This window comes from Choloepus didactylus, chromosome 16 (assembly GCF_015220235.1).
Source record: "Choloepus didactylus isolate mChoDid1 chromosome 16, mChoDid1.pri, whole genome shotgun sequence".
Taxonomy (NCBI): Eukaryota; Metazoa; Chordata; class Mammalia; order Pilosa; family Megalonychidae; genus Choloepus; species Choloepus didactylus.
The window spans coordinates 63,072,649-63,086,897 of record NC_051322.1 but is presented as its reverse complement, the minus strand read 5'-3'; the positions used below and the strand labels follow the sequence as shown (position 1 = coordinate 63,086,897).

At 36.8% G+C, this 14,249-nt stretch overlaps 1 protein-coding gene across 3 annotated transcripts in view; it reads left to right on the top strand.

The window, feature by feature from the left end:
• The window catches only part of LPIN2 (lipin 2), a 127,335-nt gene that overhangs the window by 85,024 nt on the left and 28,062 nt on the right, over positions 1-14,249 (top strand). For all 3 annotated transcript variants that reach the window (XM_037806330.1, XM_037806331.1, XM_037806328.1), the window contains exons 3-7: positions 2,592-2,687; positions 5,955-6,253; positions 11,694-11,801; positions 12,388-12,511; positions 13,063-13,408. In XM_037806330.1, the coding sequence (XP_037662258.1) occupies positions 2,592-2,687; positions 5,955-6,253; positions 11,694-11,801; positions 12,388-12,511; positions 13,063-13,408 (973 nt within the window). The remainder of the gene's footprint in view (positions 1-2,591; positions 2,688-5,954; positions 6,254-11,693; positions 11,802-12,387; positions 12,512-13,062; positions 13,409-14,249) is intronic.

Genomic DNA, 14,249 nt, shown 5'->3' with positions numbered 1-14,249 from the left:
GATGCCTACCAAAGAAAATAGATGGCAGCTTAGTATATAAAAAGATGTTCAACATCATATGTCATAAGGGAATTGGCAAATTAAAACAGCAGTGAGATACCATTACTCCTATTAGGATGGCTAAAATCCAAAAAAAAACAGCAACACTGCCAGATGCTGGTGAGGATGTCAAGAGGACCTCCTATTCATTGCTGGTGGAAATGTAAGATGGTACAGCCACTTTAGAAGACCTTTTGGCAGTTTCTTACAAAGCTGAACATAAGCTTACCATGTGACCCAGCAAGAGAGTTGAAAATTTATGTCTACACAAAAACCTGCACACAAGTATTTGTAGCAGCTTTATTCATTGTGCCAGTTTGGATACATTATGTTCCCCAAAATTCCATGTTCTTTGATGCAGTCTTTTGGGGGCAGATGTATTAATGTTGGTTAGGTTGGAATCCTTTGATTGATTGTTTCCATGGTGATGTGATGCAATCAACTGTAGGTGAAACATTTGATTGAATTATTTCCATGGACATATGGACGCCACCCATTCAGGGTGGATCTTGATTTAATCATTGGAGTCCTATAAAAGAGCTCACAAACAGAAGGACCTCAGAGCAGCTGAGAGTGCTATTTTGGAGAGCAGCTGTAAGTGACGTTTTGGAGACAGCCATTGAAATCAGACTTCTGCTGATGCTTTGGAGATGCTAGCCCAAAGTTTGCTCTGGAGAAGCTAAGAGTGGACAAAACGCCCCAAGAGCAACATTTTGAGGAAAAGAGCAATATTTTAAAGAATGCACAGAAGCTGAGAAAAGAGCTGGAATACACCCAGGATCAGCAGATGCCAGCTACATGCTTTCCCAGCTAACAGAGGTTTAGAGATGCCATTGGCCTTCCTTCAGTGAAGGTTTACTCGTGTTGATGCCTTAATTTGGACATTTTCATGGCCTTAAGACTAAATTGTAACAAAATAAACCCCCTTTATAAAAGCCAATCCATTTCTGGTATTTTGCGTAATGGCAGCATCAGCAAACTGGAACATTCATAATTGCCAAAAATTGGAAGCCACCAGATGCCCTTCTGTAGGTGAAAAAATAAACTGTGGCACATCCATACAGTGGAGTATTTTTCAGCAATAAAAAGAAATGAGCTATCAAGACTGGAAAAAACATGGAGGAGCCTTAAATACATATATTGCTTAAGTGAAAAGCTGGTGTGAAAAGACTATATACAGTATGATTCCATTGTGAAAAAGGCAAAACTATAGAGACAGTAAAATGACCAGGGGTTGCCACAGGTTGTGGGGGGAGCAAGGGAGATGGAGGGAAGAGATAAATAGGTAAAGCTCAGGGCATTTTTAGAGTAATGAAACTATTCTGTATGATACTGTAATGGTGGATATGTGATATTTGGCATTGTCAAAATCTGTAGAACTGTATAACACAAAAAATGAACCCTAATGTAAACCATGGACTATAGTTAGTGCATCAGTATTGGTTCATCAGCTGTAACAAATGTATCATACCGATGCAAGATGTGTATTACAGAGGAAACTGTTTGTGTATGGGGTTGGAGTGGTATATGGGAAAACTCTGTACTTTCTGTTCAGGTTTTCCATAAACCTAAAACTGCTGTAAAAATAAAGTTAAAAAATAATAATTACAGGCAAGGAGATAAAAAAAACTTACCAAGAGTAGTTTGAACAGTGCTTGAGTAGGGAGCATCCTGTCTAGGTCTGCTTCCAACATGCTGTTTTCTCCTTGGGGTTTTTGTTGTCATGAAATATCTCTGAGAGTTCTTCAATGTGAAGTTTTTTTGCCTGAGTCACTTCCTCAGAGCCGTCTTCATCCTTTTCATCACAGCCACTTTCCATGGATAACGTCACCCTCACTGAATCCCTGTGGCTGCACATCTGGTCTTGCAAATGGCGGCAGGATCACCATTCCCACCGTCAGCTGTTTTTTCCATAGCTGTGTACATGCAACTCACGTTTTACTCCCAGCACTGTCACTCCCAGTTTCTTTACTGCGCTGTGACTCTCTTGGCCAATTTCCTCTTTTCAGTTATCCATTTTTATAAAATGTCTCATGGGTTTACCACGGGGAGACAAGGAAGCAACGCAACCACATGCTCTGCTGTCTGTGTGTGAATTGAATGACATGTGCACGGGGAACAGTCACAGACTTTGAAGAAGGGACATGGTGCGCATCTGTTATTTATGGAGTGATTTGTGAACAGAAGAGCTAGTGGTGAAATTTGTACTTCATGCAGTTACAGTTAATACACCGTGATAACTGAAATTCAGCATGTGAACATGCTCAAATGTTTGTTGACAGTGACATTTCCCACATTTTACAACAGCTGTAAAATTAAATTTAAAATGTTTATATGTTATAAAAATGGATTTTAAAATATCTTTTCTTCCAATCCCTTGTTACTGTTTTCTCCATAGTTAGTTAGTTTAGGTATGGGATATGCAATGTCTGGATCTGTAGCTCTAAGGAACTTTGATACAAAATTTGACTTAGGAACCCAGAAGTTAGGCTTAGTTTAGATCCAGTGAAAGACCCTTTTAATGCTAAATCATACTCTGTTTCCTCCCTTAGATTGACATAGAAATCAATGGTGATGCAGTGGATCTTCACATGAAATTAGGTGACAATGGAGAAGCTTTCTTTGTGGAGGAGACTGAAGAGGAGTATGTAAGTTCTAGTGGGTCACATTCATTTAACACATTGTTTTTGACTGGCCATACATCACCCCAAACAGAAATGTTCTGTAATTTTCATAGCTAGTTATACAAATGAGTGCTGATAGGTGGACCAACTTCAGTTTTAGGTTTCAGAGCTAAGCTCTCAGAAAGGAGTTGGAAGGACAGAAAACATCTCTCAACACCAAGTTTTAGGGTACATCTAGCATCCAGGTGACTTTTATAGTTGCTCTTTTTGTAAGGGAAGGCACATCTTTTCTCTCACTTTCATGTGCTTTCTTATTTAGTGTCTATTATAGTTTACACCCTGGCTGAATACATTCTTTCTGAATCCTTATTGCCTAACTAATCAGGGTGTGTGTGTGTGTGTGTGTGTGTGTGTGTGTGTGTGTGTGTGTGTGTGTGTGTGTGTGTGTGTGTGTGTGTGCGCGCGCGCGCGCGCGCGCGCGCGCGCGCGCGCGCGCATGCTTCTGACCTTTAAACTTGGAAAACATGTTTACCATTTTGGTTAGAGACATTACAAAGTCTAACCTTGAATAGTCACTAGTATAGTGAATTAATTTGTTATGATCTCAAGAGATTTAAATCAATTAAATTATTGCAAGTATCAGCTTCTTTGAGCAAGAAAGCACAGTGTGTCTGTCCCCGTCCCTACTCCCAACTCTTGTATATGTACTCATTAGAATGGTGGTAAACTCCTCTTTATTTAATGTGGACCTTTATTTTTTAATTCTTAGACAGTACGGTCATATCTTTTTCCGCAAAGAATAAAATATAAGATGGCAGAAATAAGCTTCAAATTTTAAAGACCCAGGACAATGTTTTTTTGGTTTTGAATATGAATTGCCAGTTTGGTGTTATAAATTCAAAAAGAAAAATTTACCAAAAAAAAAAAAAAAAAAAAAAAATGAGATTGTGCTTATCATTTTTTTAATTTAGAGAGAAGCCCACAACTTAGTTTCCAGTTTGTAAAGCAGCAATGAAACTGTTTAGTTTATGAAGGGACACCTTACCAGACCACAGATTTTTTTGCATATGCTTCACCTAAACAGAATTTTCACTCAGAGACAGAGGCAAAGGGCAAATGAAACATAATAAATGACAGTTTTCACAAAGATGAAACATTTTTGATATTTCTTAAAATCAAACATAATCCATAATACTGCTTGAGCTTTGTATTTATCAACAGATACGATGAATGAGAGGACTGGGTTGCTTTTGTAAATTACTCCTAATATAGTGACTAGTCAGGCATTCCAACGTGGCTGCCCCAGGCTCTGTCCAGCTGGCCTCTGGGAGCCTAGGGTTCTGCCCTGTTGTGCAGCCCCTTTCCACAATGTTGGAGGGGAAGCCGGGCCTTGAGCCTGCACCTGTGTATTCCCACAGCTTCTGAGAGTCCTAGTTCTCGGTGGTCTATTCTGGTGATTCCACTAAAAACTAGCCTTAGCAAGATCAACTGGGAGAGGCTCAACTTTCCAGCCTTTTCTCCCCTTTTTCATGAGTGACTAAATTGACCATATTTCCTCTAGTGTAGTGTGCGTCCCTTTAAAATTTAAAAAAAAAAAAAAAGTTAATTTAACAAATATTTGAGTTACTACTCTGTTCCACACACTGTAACTAAAACATGGCCTTCACTGTCCAGGAGCTTAGTGGAGGATAAAAATTACCAAAAAACCTACCCGGCTTCCTTTTATTGACTTTTTTTCCTTAACTATATGTCATCAATATTCCTTTCCAATGAACAGTTCTGTATCTAACTCCATAGTATGGATATACCACAATATTTAACTATTCTCTTATGGATAGACATTTGGGTTACTTCCATTTTGGGACCCTACAAACAATGCTTTAATAACCTTCCTTATTCATATTTCTTTATTTTCCCTATGTTCTTGTGCTTTTTTTTCCCCCTGCTATAGGATAGATTCTGAAAGGGGGGTTGTTCAGTACTTTGCTTTTACTAATTTTTAGGTAACCAGAGTGCTTTTTAAAGACATTAAATTTCCTTAGTTCTTGCTATTCAAACTTTGACTCTTGAATGTACATTATAGATAATAGAGTGTAATCCCAATTTCTAACCACCATTACTGTAGAAAAATCTTACATGATATTTGATATTCTGGGAGTTTACTTAAACATGAGCCATACACTTTTAATTCAGAAGAAATACACAGCAGAACCCAGACTAGAAATAAGGAACATCACCAGAGACAAAACAGCTTTCAAGAAGTGCAAGTAAACTTTATTTATAACATAGACCGTTAACTTGAAAGGCCCTAGAAGGCCGAGGTCCTAGTCCCTCATTCAGGTCCTCAGGGGCATGCAGAGTGATACCTTCATCATCACAGTTTTGATTCTCTAAGTGTGTATTGCTGCTGAACACAAACCAAACTTCAGCTTCAGGAGGGTAATCTGTTTACCAAAACCAAGTTCAAAAGCTTAATCAGAAACAATTATGGAAACCCACACATTTCAGGATGATTATGTAAAAACTTGAGTAGTCTAAATTATATCAAATTAATTTATATCTGTATAAATTACCTTCCATTTCCCCCTATGATACAAAAGAATAAATCACATGGCTAAGAATTTAATTTAGATTAACACCTAGATTTCATCATTTATTTGGTATTAAATTAAGAGTTTATTTCTAAGTATCGGGCTTTATTTGCTTTAGAATTCCTAAAAGGATATTTTAAATACTTTATAGTTAAAAAATTCACTAATTTCAGTTGTTACAGGATACTGTCTGTTAGAACTGCCTTTCTCCACCCTCAATGAATTTGACAAAACATAAGCATTCAACCACTCTAAATTTAACTTAGTTCCTCACTTGACTTACCTCTTTTGTGGTCCTTTGTCTGATGTAGTCAGTGCTCTTCATCTCTGCCTTCTGCTTTATCCCGTTCTTATTGTTCTTTGTAAGTTCTTGACAGACTCTTTGTAAAGCCTCCTTTGAATGCTGCTGCTGCAGCTTTGAACTTCTCTTTATAGAGAATTTAATTGGCTCTGCTTTAACTACAGCTGTTGTGTTCCCTGGTGATTTAGTGTATCAGTTCCTCCAAAGTTGTTCGATTACATGTACTAAAATGAGCTAACACGAACATGTAGTGGCTTAGTTGAGTGTGTCTTTGTTACCCTTTGGGAATAAGAATTTTTTTTGCACTGTGAAAAATTAAATACTCAGAGAATGAATTATTTTTTGATTCACTGTTTGGTTGGTTTTGGTTAACTTTTCTTTCTCCATGTTCTCTTTAAGGAAAAACTTCCCGCTTACCTTGCCACCTCACCAATTCCTACTGAAGATCAGTTCTTTAAGGAAATTCATATGCCCTTGATGAAATCAGCTGGAAATGGGCCATCTCAGAGTCCAGACAGCTCACACATCTTAGAAACGGAGACAGTTTTCACTCAAGGTACTGTGAAAAAGAAAAAACGAAGGAGAAAGAAATGCAAGCAAGACAGTAAGAAGGAAGATCAAGCCTCTTTTCCTGCTGCAGAAGACGCATTTGATGTGGACTTAAGCTCTGACGATGAAAAGGGAGCCCTGTCAGCAAGGTAGAAAACTCAGTGTGGAAGGGGTCTTTCCAAGCAGTTAATGGGCTGTCCACTTAGGCTGTGGTAGCACTAAGGTAAAGTGAGAAGCTGCTGATTCTTTTATGGATGTGTAGTGTGAGGTTTGGACTTATTTTCTCCCTTTGATAGTGTATTGTGGAATTAAGTGGAGCAGGCATTTTCTTTTCTCCTGTCTGCAGCTCTGCAAAATTTGCAATCAGGCATCCTGCTGTGATACTAAAACACCATTTATAGCAGACTAGCAATGTATCGTTTTTCATCCTGAAAGTGTCCAGAAGCCAAGTAAATCTGAAGTCACACAGTAGGTCTGAATTTGTGGCTGTCCCATGGGTGAGCAGGTACACATGTGAGCACCACATCAGTGTGATAGGTCTGCTGGTCACCGCAGCTGCTGAAAAGAATGTTGTGCCCTACTTCCTGAGAAAATTAGTGCTCTTAAAGAGAGGAAATTATATGTATATATATAAACTCTACCTTGAACTAGTATTTTTTATTTACCAAGCCTTTTGTTTTAAATGGTCAAACCAGGGAGCAAAAATTAGTGAATAACAGTGTATTAATCCCTTTTTTGAAAAAACTATTAATTCATTTTCTAAAAATTTTAAATGTTGATTGTGAATCCTGGAGTCAAAATCTGCATTTGATAGTCATTTTTAATATATTAAATTTCTTTCTACCCATCTTCATTTACTTTTCATCAGCTGTCACGTTGCGGGTATTCCTTCTCACACCTCCCATGCTGATTATATTAGACTAATTTCAGTTCTGATAGAGTGCAGAATTCCTCTGTTGGAACTAAACACCAGAAGATGGAGGCAATACTATAAGTGTTTAGACTCAATAGGTCAGTGTAAACTACAGTATACAATTGAAAAATCTTGAGTAAAATCAACTTCTGAATATTTTTTTGTCATTATGAAAATACTGTCTATAAAGAGCTTAATTAGAAGTGTTCTTTTTACTATAGAGTTACTTCTATATCATTGATTCTCAAAAGGTTTTAAACTAATAGAAAGTATGACTATTTCTTAAAAAGAGTTCTTTTTCTCCTGCTTTGTCTCCTGAGTTATTTATCCTAACTTCCTTACAATAATAAACTGGGAGAATCTTTTAGATCCCCTGTTGCTTGATTTGAAGGCTAAGGACAGTATAAACAATTATTTTACAAGTTTTGTCTTTCTTATAATAAGATATGTAGCTGGGCAAGAAATAAGTGTTCTTTTGAGAAAAATTTACAGTTCACACACACAGATTTTATTTGAGTCAGCATTGCAGTGCTCCTTTAAGTGCCTTAGTTCCTGAAAATATTTGGCCAACTAAAATTCAAGATCTACCAAAAGGACACTGAAGTAACAGTTTTGCCTCCAAAGCATATTGCTTTTTGTTGACGTGTCCTTTGTAAACATAATAGAGCAAAGTTGAGAGCTCCTGAGCAACCTGCAGCTTCAGGTTGGGAAGTGAAAACATTGCTAAAACATATACAAAGTCCCCTCCTAAATGCATAAGAATCATTACTTACTCTAAACGAATTGTGTAAATGAGTGTTGTAAGTACTTTTCCAGCTTGCTTACAAAGCTGCATCAACCAGGTCTGTTGGTTAGTGTACTGATTTGGTTGGCAGCTTATCTCTCTGAGCCAGCCCTTGCTTGTGTGTTAAGTAGGCCATGTCAGCACATACATGTAAACTAGGGCATGTAATGATTTTCAGGAGCTTGGTGGTTTGCTTTTTCTTGAGGTCACCAGGGAATTATAGAAGCTGCCACTTGGAAGAACTCTATGCCTACCCCCATCCCACCACCCTGAATCATCCTTTAGGCAGGATCTGCTTAAGTATGCAGCTGACAGAAATTAGGACTTTTTAAAAAAGACAAAATGTGAACAGTTGTGAGGGTTCAGGTTGTACACTGGAAGAAACAGTGGAAAAGGTAGACATCTGGGCCCTTTATAGTTCTGATTGTGGAACAGTAGCCTCTTGATTGCTCAAGAGCCTTCATTTCTTAATCTGTGGAATGAAGAGTATTGAATGAACTATATGGTTTGCAAAACCCCTTCCAGCTCAACATCTGGATTCTAAAATCTAATTTGTGGGAAGATGTTTAGGGTCAGAAGTATTACAGCATATTAACAGCATGTTAAAGAGGAAAAAAACCTAGGAAGTCAGTGGCTCTGCAGTTGTGAGTTCCAGGGGTTATGTTGGATCAGAGAATTTGTACCTTTCAAATGTCTTACTGTCTTTGGCACTACCACTTGGGAAAGAAATTCTTTTTCTAGAGAAGATGCCTAAAATAGGTTTTTATTTTGTTAAATGGGATACTAATTACACTATTTACTTTCCAAGAATCCTATTAAATAATGGAATTTAGCTTAATTGAAGCTCCTTGAAGGGGGCACATCAAAGAGGGAACAGTTCTTTAAAGCGGGTTGTTGAACAGTTAGAAGAAACTCAGTTGTGGGAATTTGAGAGCTTTAAATGCCACAAGACTTTGTTGAAACTGCACCAAGTGAGTCTCCTTTCTAAAAACGGATGTTCTTTCAGCACAATTGGACTTTTGATGTGAATGTAACATGGAAGTCACGGTTGTCCTCCAAGGATTGGATGGATATGTGTGTATGTGTGTATGTGTGTATTAAAAAAATACTGCACCTAGGCATAACGAGCCTTTTGGAGGGAAAGGACTTTTCACATTGCACTGTGTTCTGTCACAGCCTTTAGTGAAAATATACAAAACATACCGTTGATGAAAATATTTAAAATACTCAGCAATAGCAAAAAGGGAGTATCAAGACCACACGCGTGCATCAGCAAATAGTCTCAACCTTTAATCCACCAGATCAGACTTGTTTAAAAAGCTTTATCTAGGAACTAAGTCTAGGGAGCCAAAGACTTTTTACAGACAGAATCAATTCAGTAGCTGCTGTCTAGAAGTGCCCTCCGTGTGCTTCTGTGGTTAGCACAGAGATTCAGGATGATGTGAATCTTATGGTCTTCTCCCTCCCTTTCGTCCCTTTTATTTCTGACCCAGCAGAGAGAGAATTTCGCAGGGCTCCTTTCAGTCTTGTCAGGAGATACCTGTTATGGTAAATGTCCTGTATCCAAATGCAAACTGAGATCGGCAGCTACACTGAAATATATCAACTAATACTGTGTTCTCTAAGCTTGAGGATAAACAGATTAGCAGTCAGTGATCTTTGATTATGGTAGTTGGCAATCCATTTATCTCTTAAATGCCACCAGGTAAAAGATTAAAACTCAAATTTACTAGCTATAACTTGTTTCACATGAATAATTGAGGCTATTTATTTTAGTTGTCTGCTGACTTTTCCCCACTTTCTAAAAATTGAGGTTAATTTGCATAAGGTAATATTTAGGTATCTTTAGTATGCAGTTTAATGAATTTTGACAATTGCATACATCCATGTAAACCTTTCTTGATTTTTGAATGGGAAAAATGTTGGTTTACGAAATCATGCAGAATTTGAAGATGTCTAACGTTGAAGGGCATCTGCGGAGGCTGAAGTGCTCTATAAACACTTAATAGGAACTTCTGCAGCTGTAACCCCCACTCCCAAATCCCTATTGAACAAAGTTGCTGTGTTATGGTCTGCCTAGCTGGTCCCTATTCCCAGGCATATGTACCATTTTAAAAAGTATTGAAATGGCTTTTTAGAAGTCCTGTTTTAATAAAGGAATCTTAGGACTGAAAGGATCCTCAACATTAGAAACCTTTTCCATCACTTTGATGGGCCTAGACGAATGGGCTCTATTTTTATCCAGCTATGCCCAGAGGAGACCATTCCATGTCTTCTCAGCATTGTAAATTCTGATTGGTGCCTGATCTGTCTTTCAATATTTTACTAAATCCAGTTTGCTTTGCTGAAGTTTTCTTGACATAACTTTTATACTGCAGTGAAATATGTTCCAAAAACCAAATATCTTTTAATATAAACATTTCTGTGGCTTTTACTTTGTTCTTTCAAACCATTTTTTTTTTACCTATGTGAATAATAATTGGTCAAATTTGCAAATTTGATAAATAAAGGACTATTTGATAAATAAAGGACTATTCAGAAAGATCTCATTTTCCCTTTCTTTCCCTTACCATTTGATTTTCCTTTTTTAAGGGATAGAGTATTTTTACCCAGATGCCTGCCTTCCTCAAGTATATGTTTTTCTCCCCTTGAATTAACTCATATGCCACTGATAATCCCTCTGGGACAAAGATGATTGGAATAAGAAACCTGAAATTAAGAGATGCAGCTGGGTGTGAAAATGATGTGTCAGAGCTAGTGGTAAAGCAGAGTATGTTCACTTAAGATAAAAAGGAAAAAAATACTGTTGAAAGTTAATAAGCTGGTTTCTTTCCCTATTTTTAATCCAACTAATTGTAGTATAGATATTCCCATTTTATGGTTAAATCTGTCCTATTGAACACTGAATTTTCTGTAACTTGTATACTATATGCTTTGTACTTCTCAGCATTTTTCTCTATTTTTCAGAGCATTCAACATTATATATCAAATAAATCTTACGTCAGCTCCGAAGTAGGCAGGACAAGTGATAAATTTCCAACTAAAGATGAAAAATAGTCTTACAGGCCTTCTGAGGGGTGTTTTCAAGGTTTTATAGCAGTTAGTCATATTAACCCGGCAAATTAAAACAAGACAGAGGGTAAATTAATTAAAACCCTATTATTCAGCCTCCTTTTCTGAGATCCATATATGAACTTTTAAAGCATTTATCGTATTTTTGTATTATATTCCTCACATCTCCACATCACATAGAATTTGTTAAAGTAAAGAGAAAGTTCTCAGATAATCCTTCAGCCAAAGAAAAAAAGAAAGAAAAGAAGTCCTGTGTTTTTTAAGAGTTTAGAGTGGTTTTGAAATTGAGTCATAGCTCTTGTCGTCAGCTGATGTCCTGATCTTTTCTGTAATATACAGGGAAGTGAAGCAGAAAGAGCAAGGGCTGTCCACATACACTTGGTTTAAACCCAGCCACTCACTAGCTTTTCTGACTCTAGGCAACTTATTTACCTTTTCTGGATTCTTGATTTCCTCATATCTAAAATGGGATAGTACTACCTCAGATTTGTAAGGATTGAATGAAATATGTGTGAAGCCCTTGTTTTCTTCTCCCAGTCTTTAAATCAGTTACTCCCAAGGGATATAAAAAGGAGTTTTTGGCCACATCTTGCTTTTTGTTCTTCCTTTTTTTATATTTAAATAGCAAGTGGAGAAGCAGATGGTAGGTGGCATCAGTGAGTCCTTTCTGCATCATATTTTCCTTTTAAGAGGGTGAGTTATTAATCAATCCTTCATTTTTCTTGTTTAAATGATGTATTAATAGATTTGAGGAATGGATATTTTAAAGCTTATATAAATGTCATTGTTCCTGCCTTTTTTTGTTTTTTTCCTTTCACAGAGGATCTTCAAATGCTTCCTTAAAGGAAGAAGACTACAAGGAGCCTTTGAGCTTCCATTCTGGGGATCACTACCCCTTATCTGATGGAGATTGGTCTCCTTTGGACAAGTGAGTATTTTTGAAATTTCTTGGTTTCTTAAAGGAAAAAGGAAGAAAGGGTATATTAAAAATATATTTAAAATATTTACTTTTAATATGGATACAAACCTTTTCTTTCAATAATTACTTAGTTCCTAAATATTACCAAATTCCAACAATGCTGGCCAGTGTAGATCTGTGTAATTAGCATAGAATTTGATCACCAACAGTTCTGAAATTCTGATCTTTTATTATCAACTATTGACTATAACTGGATAATAAGTGAACAAAATATACAGTAATGCCTTTTATTCTAGTTTCTCTCACATATTAGTTATATTAATTTAACACATCTTTTCATGCATTTCCTTTCCTATGAAATTACCTTTCTCCTTGATTTCTTGTGAGAAACATGAAATAATACATATCAAGTATTTACAGCAGGCCTGGCAAGTCCTCAAATACTAGTAAGCATTGTTTTCATTATTTTTTAAAGAACTCAAGCAAAAGAAACAATTGACATTCCCCCTTCAGTGGGGTCTTTATATCTGCAGGATGAAGTTGATATATTCAAACTGTATATTGCTATTAATCTGTCAAGCTCTTGTGTTTGCAGCACGTATTCCCAGGCAGCATGTCCTAAGAGCGATTCGGAGCTGGAGGTGAAACCCACCGAGAGCCTGCTCAGATCAGAGTCTCACATGGAGTGGACGTGGGGCGGGTTCCCAGAGTCCACCAAGGTAGTAGGATGTATTTGTCCTCAGAAAGTATCAAATTAAAAACTTAAGAATAGTCCCACCATCCATAAGTAAAGGGGGCAATTTCTGACTAAGCCAACATGAATATAAAACCAAAGTTAACATTATTCTTAATATTTTCAATTTATTACCAAAATAATTACTTCCCATTTTTATGCCATTTTAATAGAGTCTTGAGGTGGGGCTTCTTACTTTGTGCAAGCAGGGCTAAATTTAGTTTATCATTTTAAGTTTATCCTTTTTTTAGTGTCTACCCACTCCAATGTTTAACTCTTCATAATAGAACACTTTAACTCTCACAGAGCTCTGACTCTGATATTTTATTAATATCTTGATATGGAACAAAGTGCAGTTATTAGTTTTTCCCATTTTTAATTATGAAATATTTCACACAAAGTAAAATAGTGAATGAATGTATAAGTTTTAAATAATAAAAAAGACCATTTAGCTGCATCCATCTTAAGAAATAGGATTAGAGCAAATACCTTTGAAACTACGGGTTAATTTTTAAAAAACTGTAATTCAACTTTTAGGTCAGCAAGAGAGAGCGACCTGACCATCATCCCAGAAGAGCTACTATTACACCGTCAGAAAAGACCCATTTTCGGGTAATTCCCAGTGATGAGAACCTCGTAAGTGAAGCTGAAGAGGATGCTTCCATTGAAGACACAGTCTGTACCATAGTGAAGCCCAAACCCAGAGCTCCTTGTAAGCCCTTGAGTGATGCAACTTGTGCTGCAGAACTTCTCGAACCTCCCCTTGAGACTCCACAGATTTCATCTATGTTAGATGCAGATCACCTTCTAGTGCCATCATTAGTAGAGGCTTCATCAGAATCAAAACCAGCACCTAAAGTAGACTCACCATCAAAGAAGAAAGGTAATAATGTTATTTAACTGGTACCAAGTAACCTGAATTTCCATAGTAAATCATTTCAGTGTCTAAATAATACGCGATAACTACCTTCATACTTGTATTCTCCAGTCATAACATATCATACGCTTTCTGATGATCACCCCTTTATTCTGCCTTCCCTGTTAGACCCAAGTCCCAGGGGAGCAGGACTCAAGCGTCCTCCTTATGTAGCTGCTCAGGCCTTGATGAACACTTGCTGAGAAAAGAAAGGAATGATTCCTGCCAGGTAGTGAGTCACATCAGCCATTGAATTGACTAGGTATCTCTGTGAAAGAAGTGGAAGCCTATATAATTGTATGGTTTTAAACAGAAATAAATTAGAATAGAGAAAAAAGTTTTTACTTTAATTGTCTGATTAGTTGAGGCCAAATTGAAGGCTCTGTTATGTTTGGATTATTTGGCCAGTTGCAAATAGCGACCTACTGGTTACTTTTCGTTGTTTTTGCAGTGAAATGTGGTATAAATATATATAAACTAATTATTAGTATGTGCTCTCATCTTTCATTATTTCCCTCTAAAACGGAGGATAGAGTCCAACAGCTCTATCTCACTTTCAGAATACAAGTTTAATAAATCAGAACAGTCTTACTAATTAAAAATATAAAGTTATCCATCAATATTTAGTATACTAAGAACACACTCTCTAAAAACTGGGCTTGTATCCTACTTTCCGAGAGTAAATCCTCATCTGAAAATACACCCATTGTCATATATAGCCAAATACCTGCTTCAACTTTTTTTTTTTTTAATTCCAACATGAAACATTAGATAATCACAAACTGACTTAATATCCACTGTAGGTAAG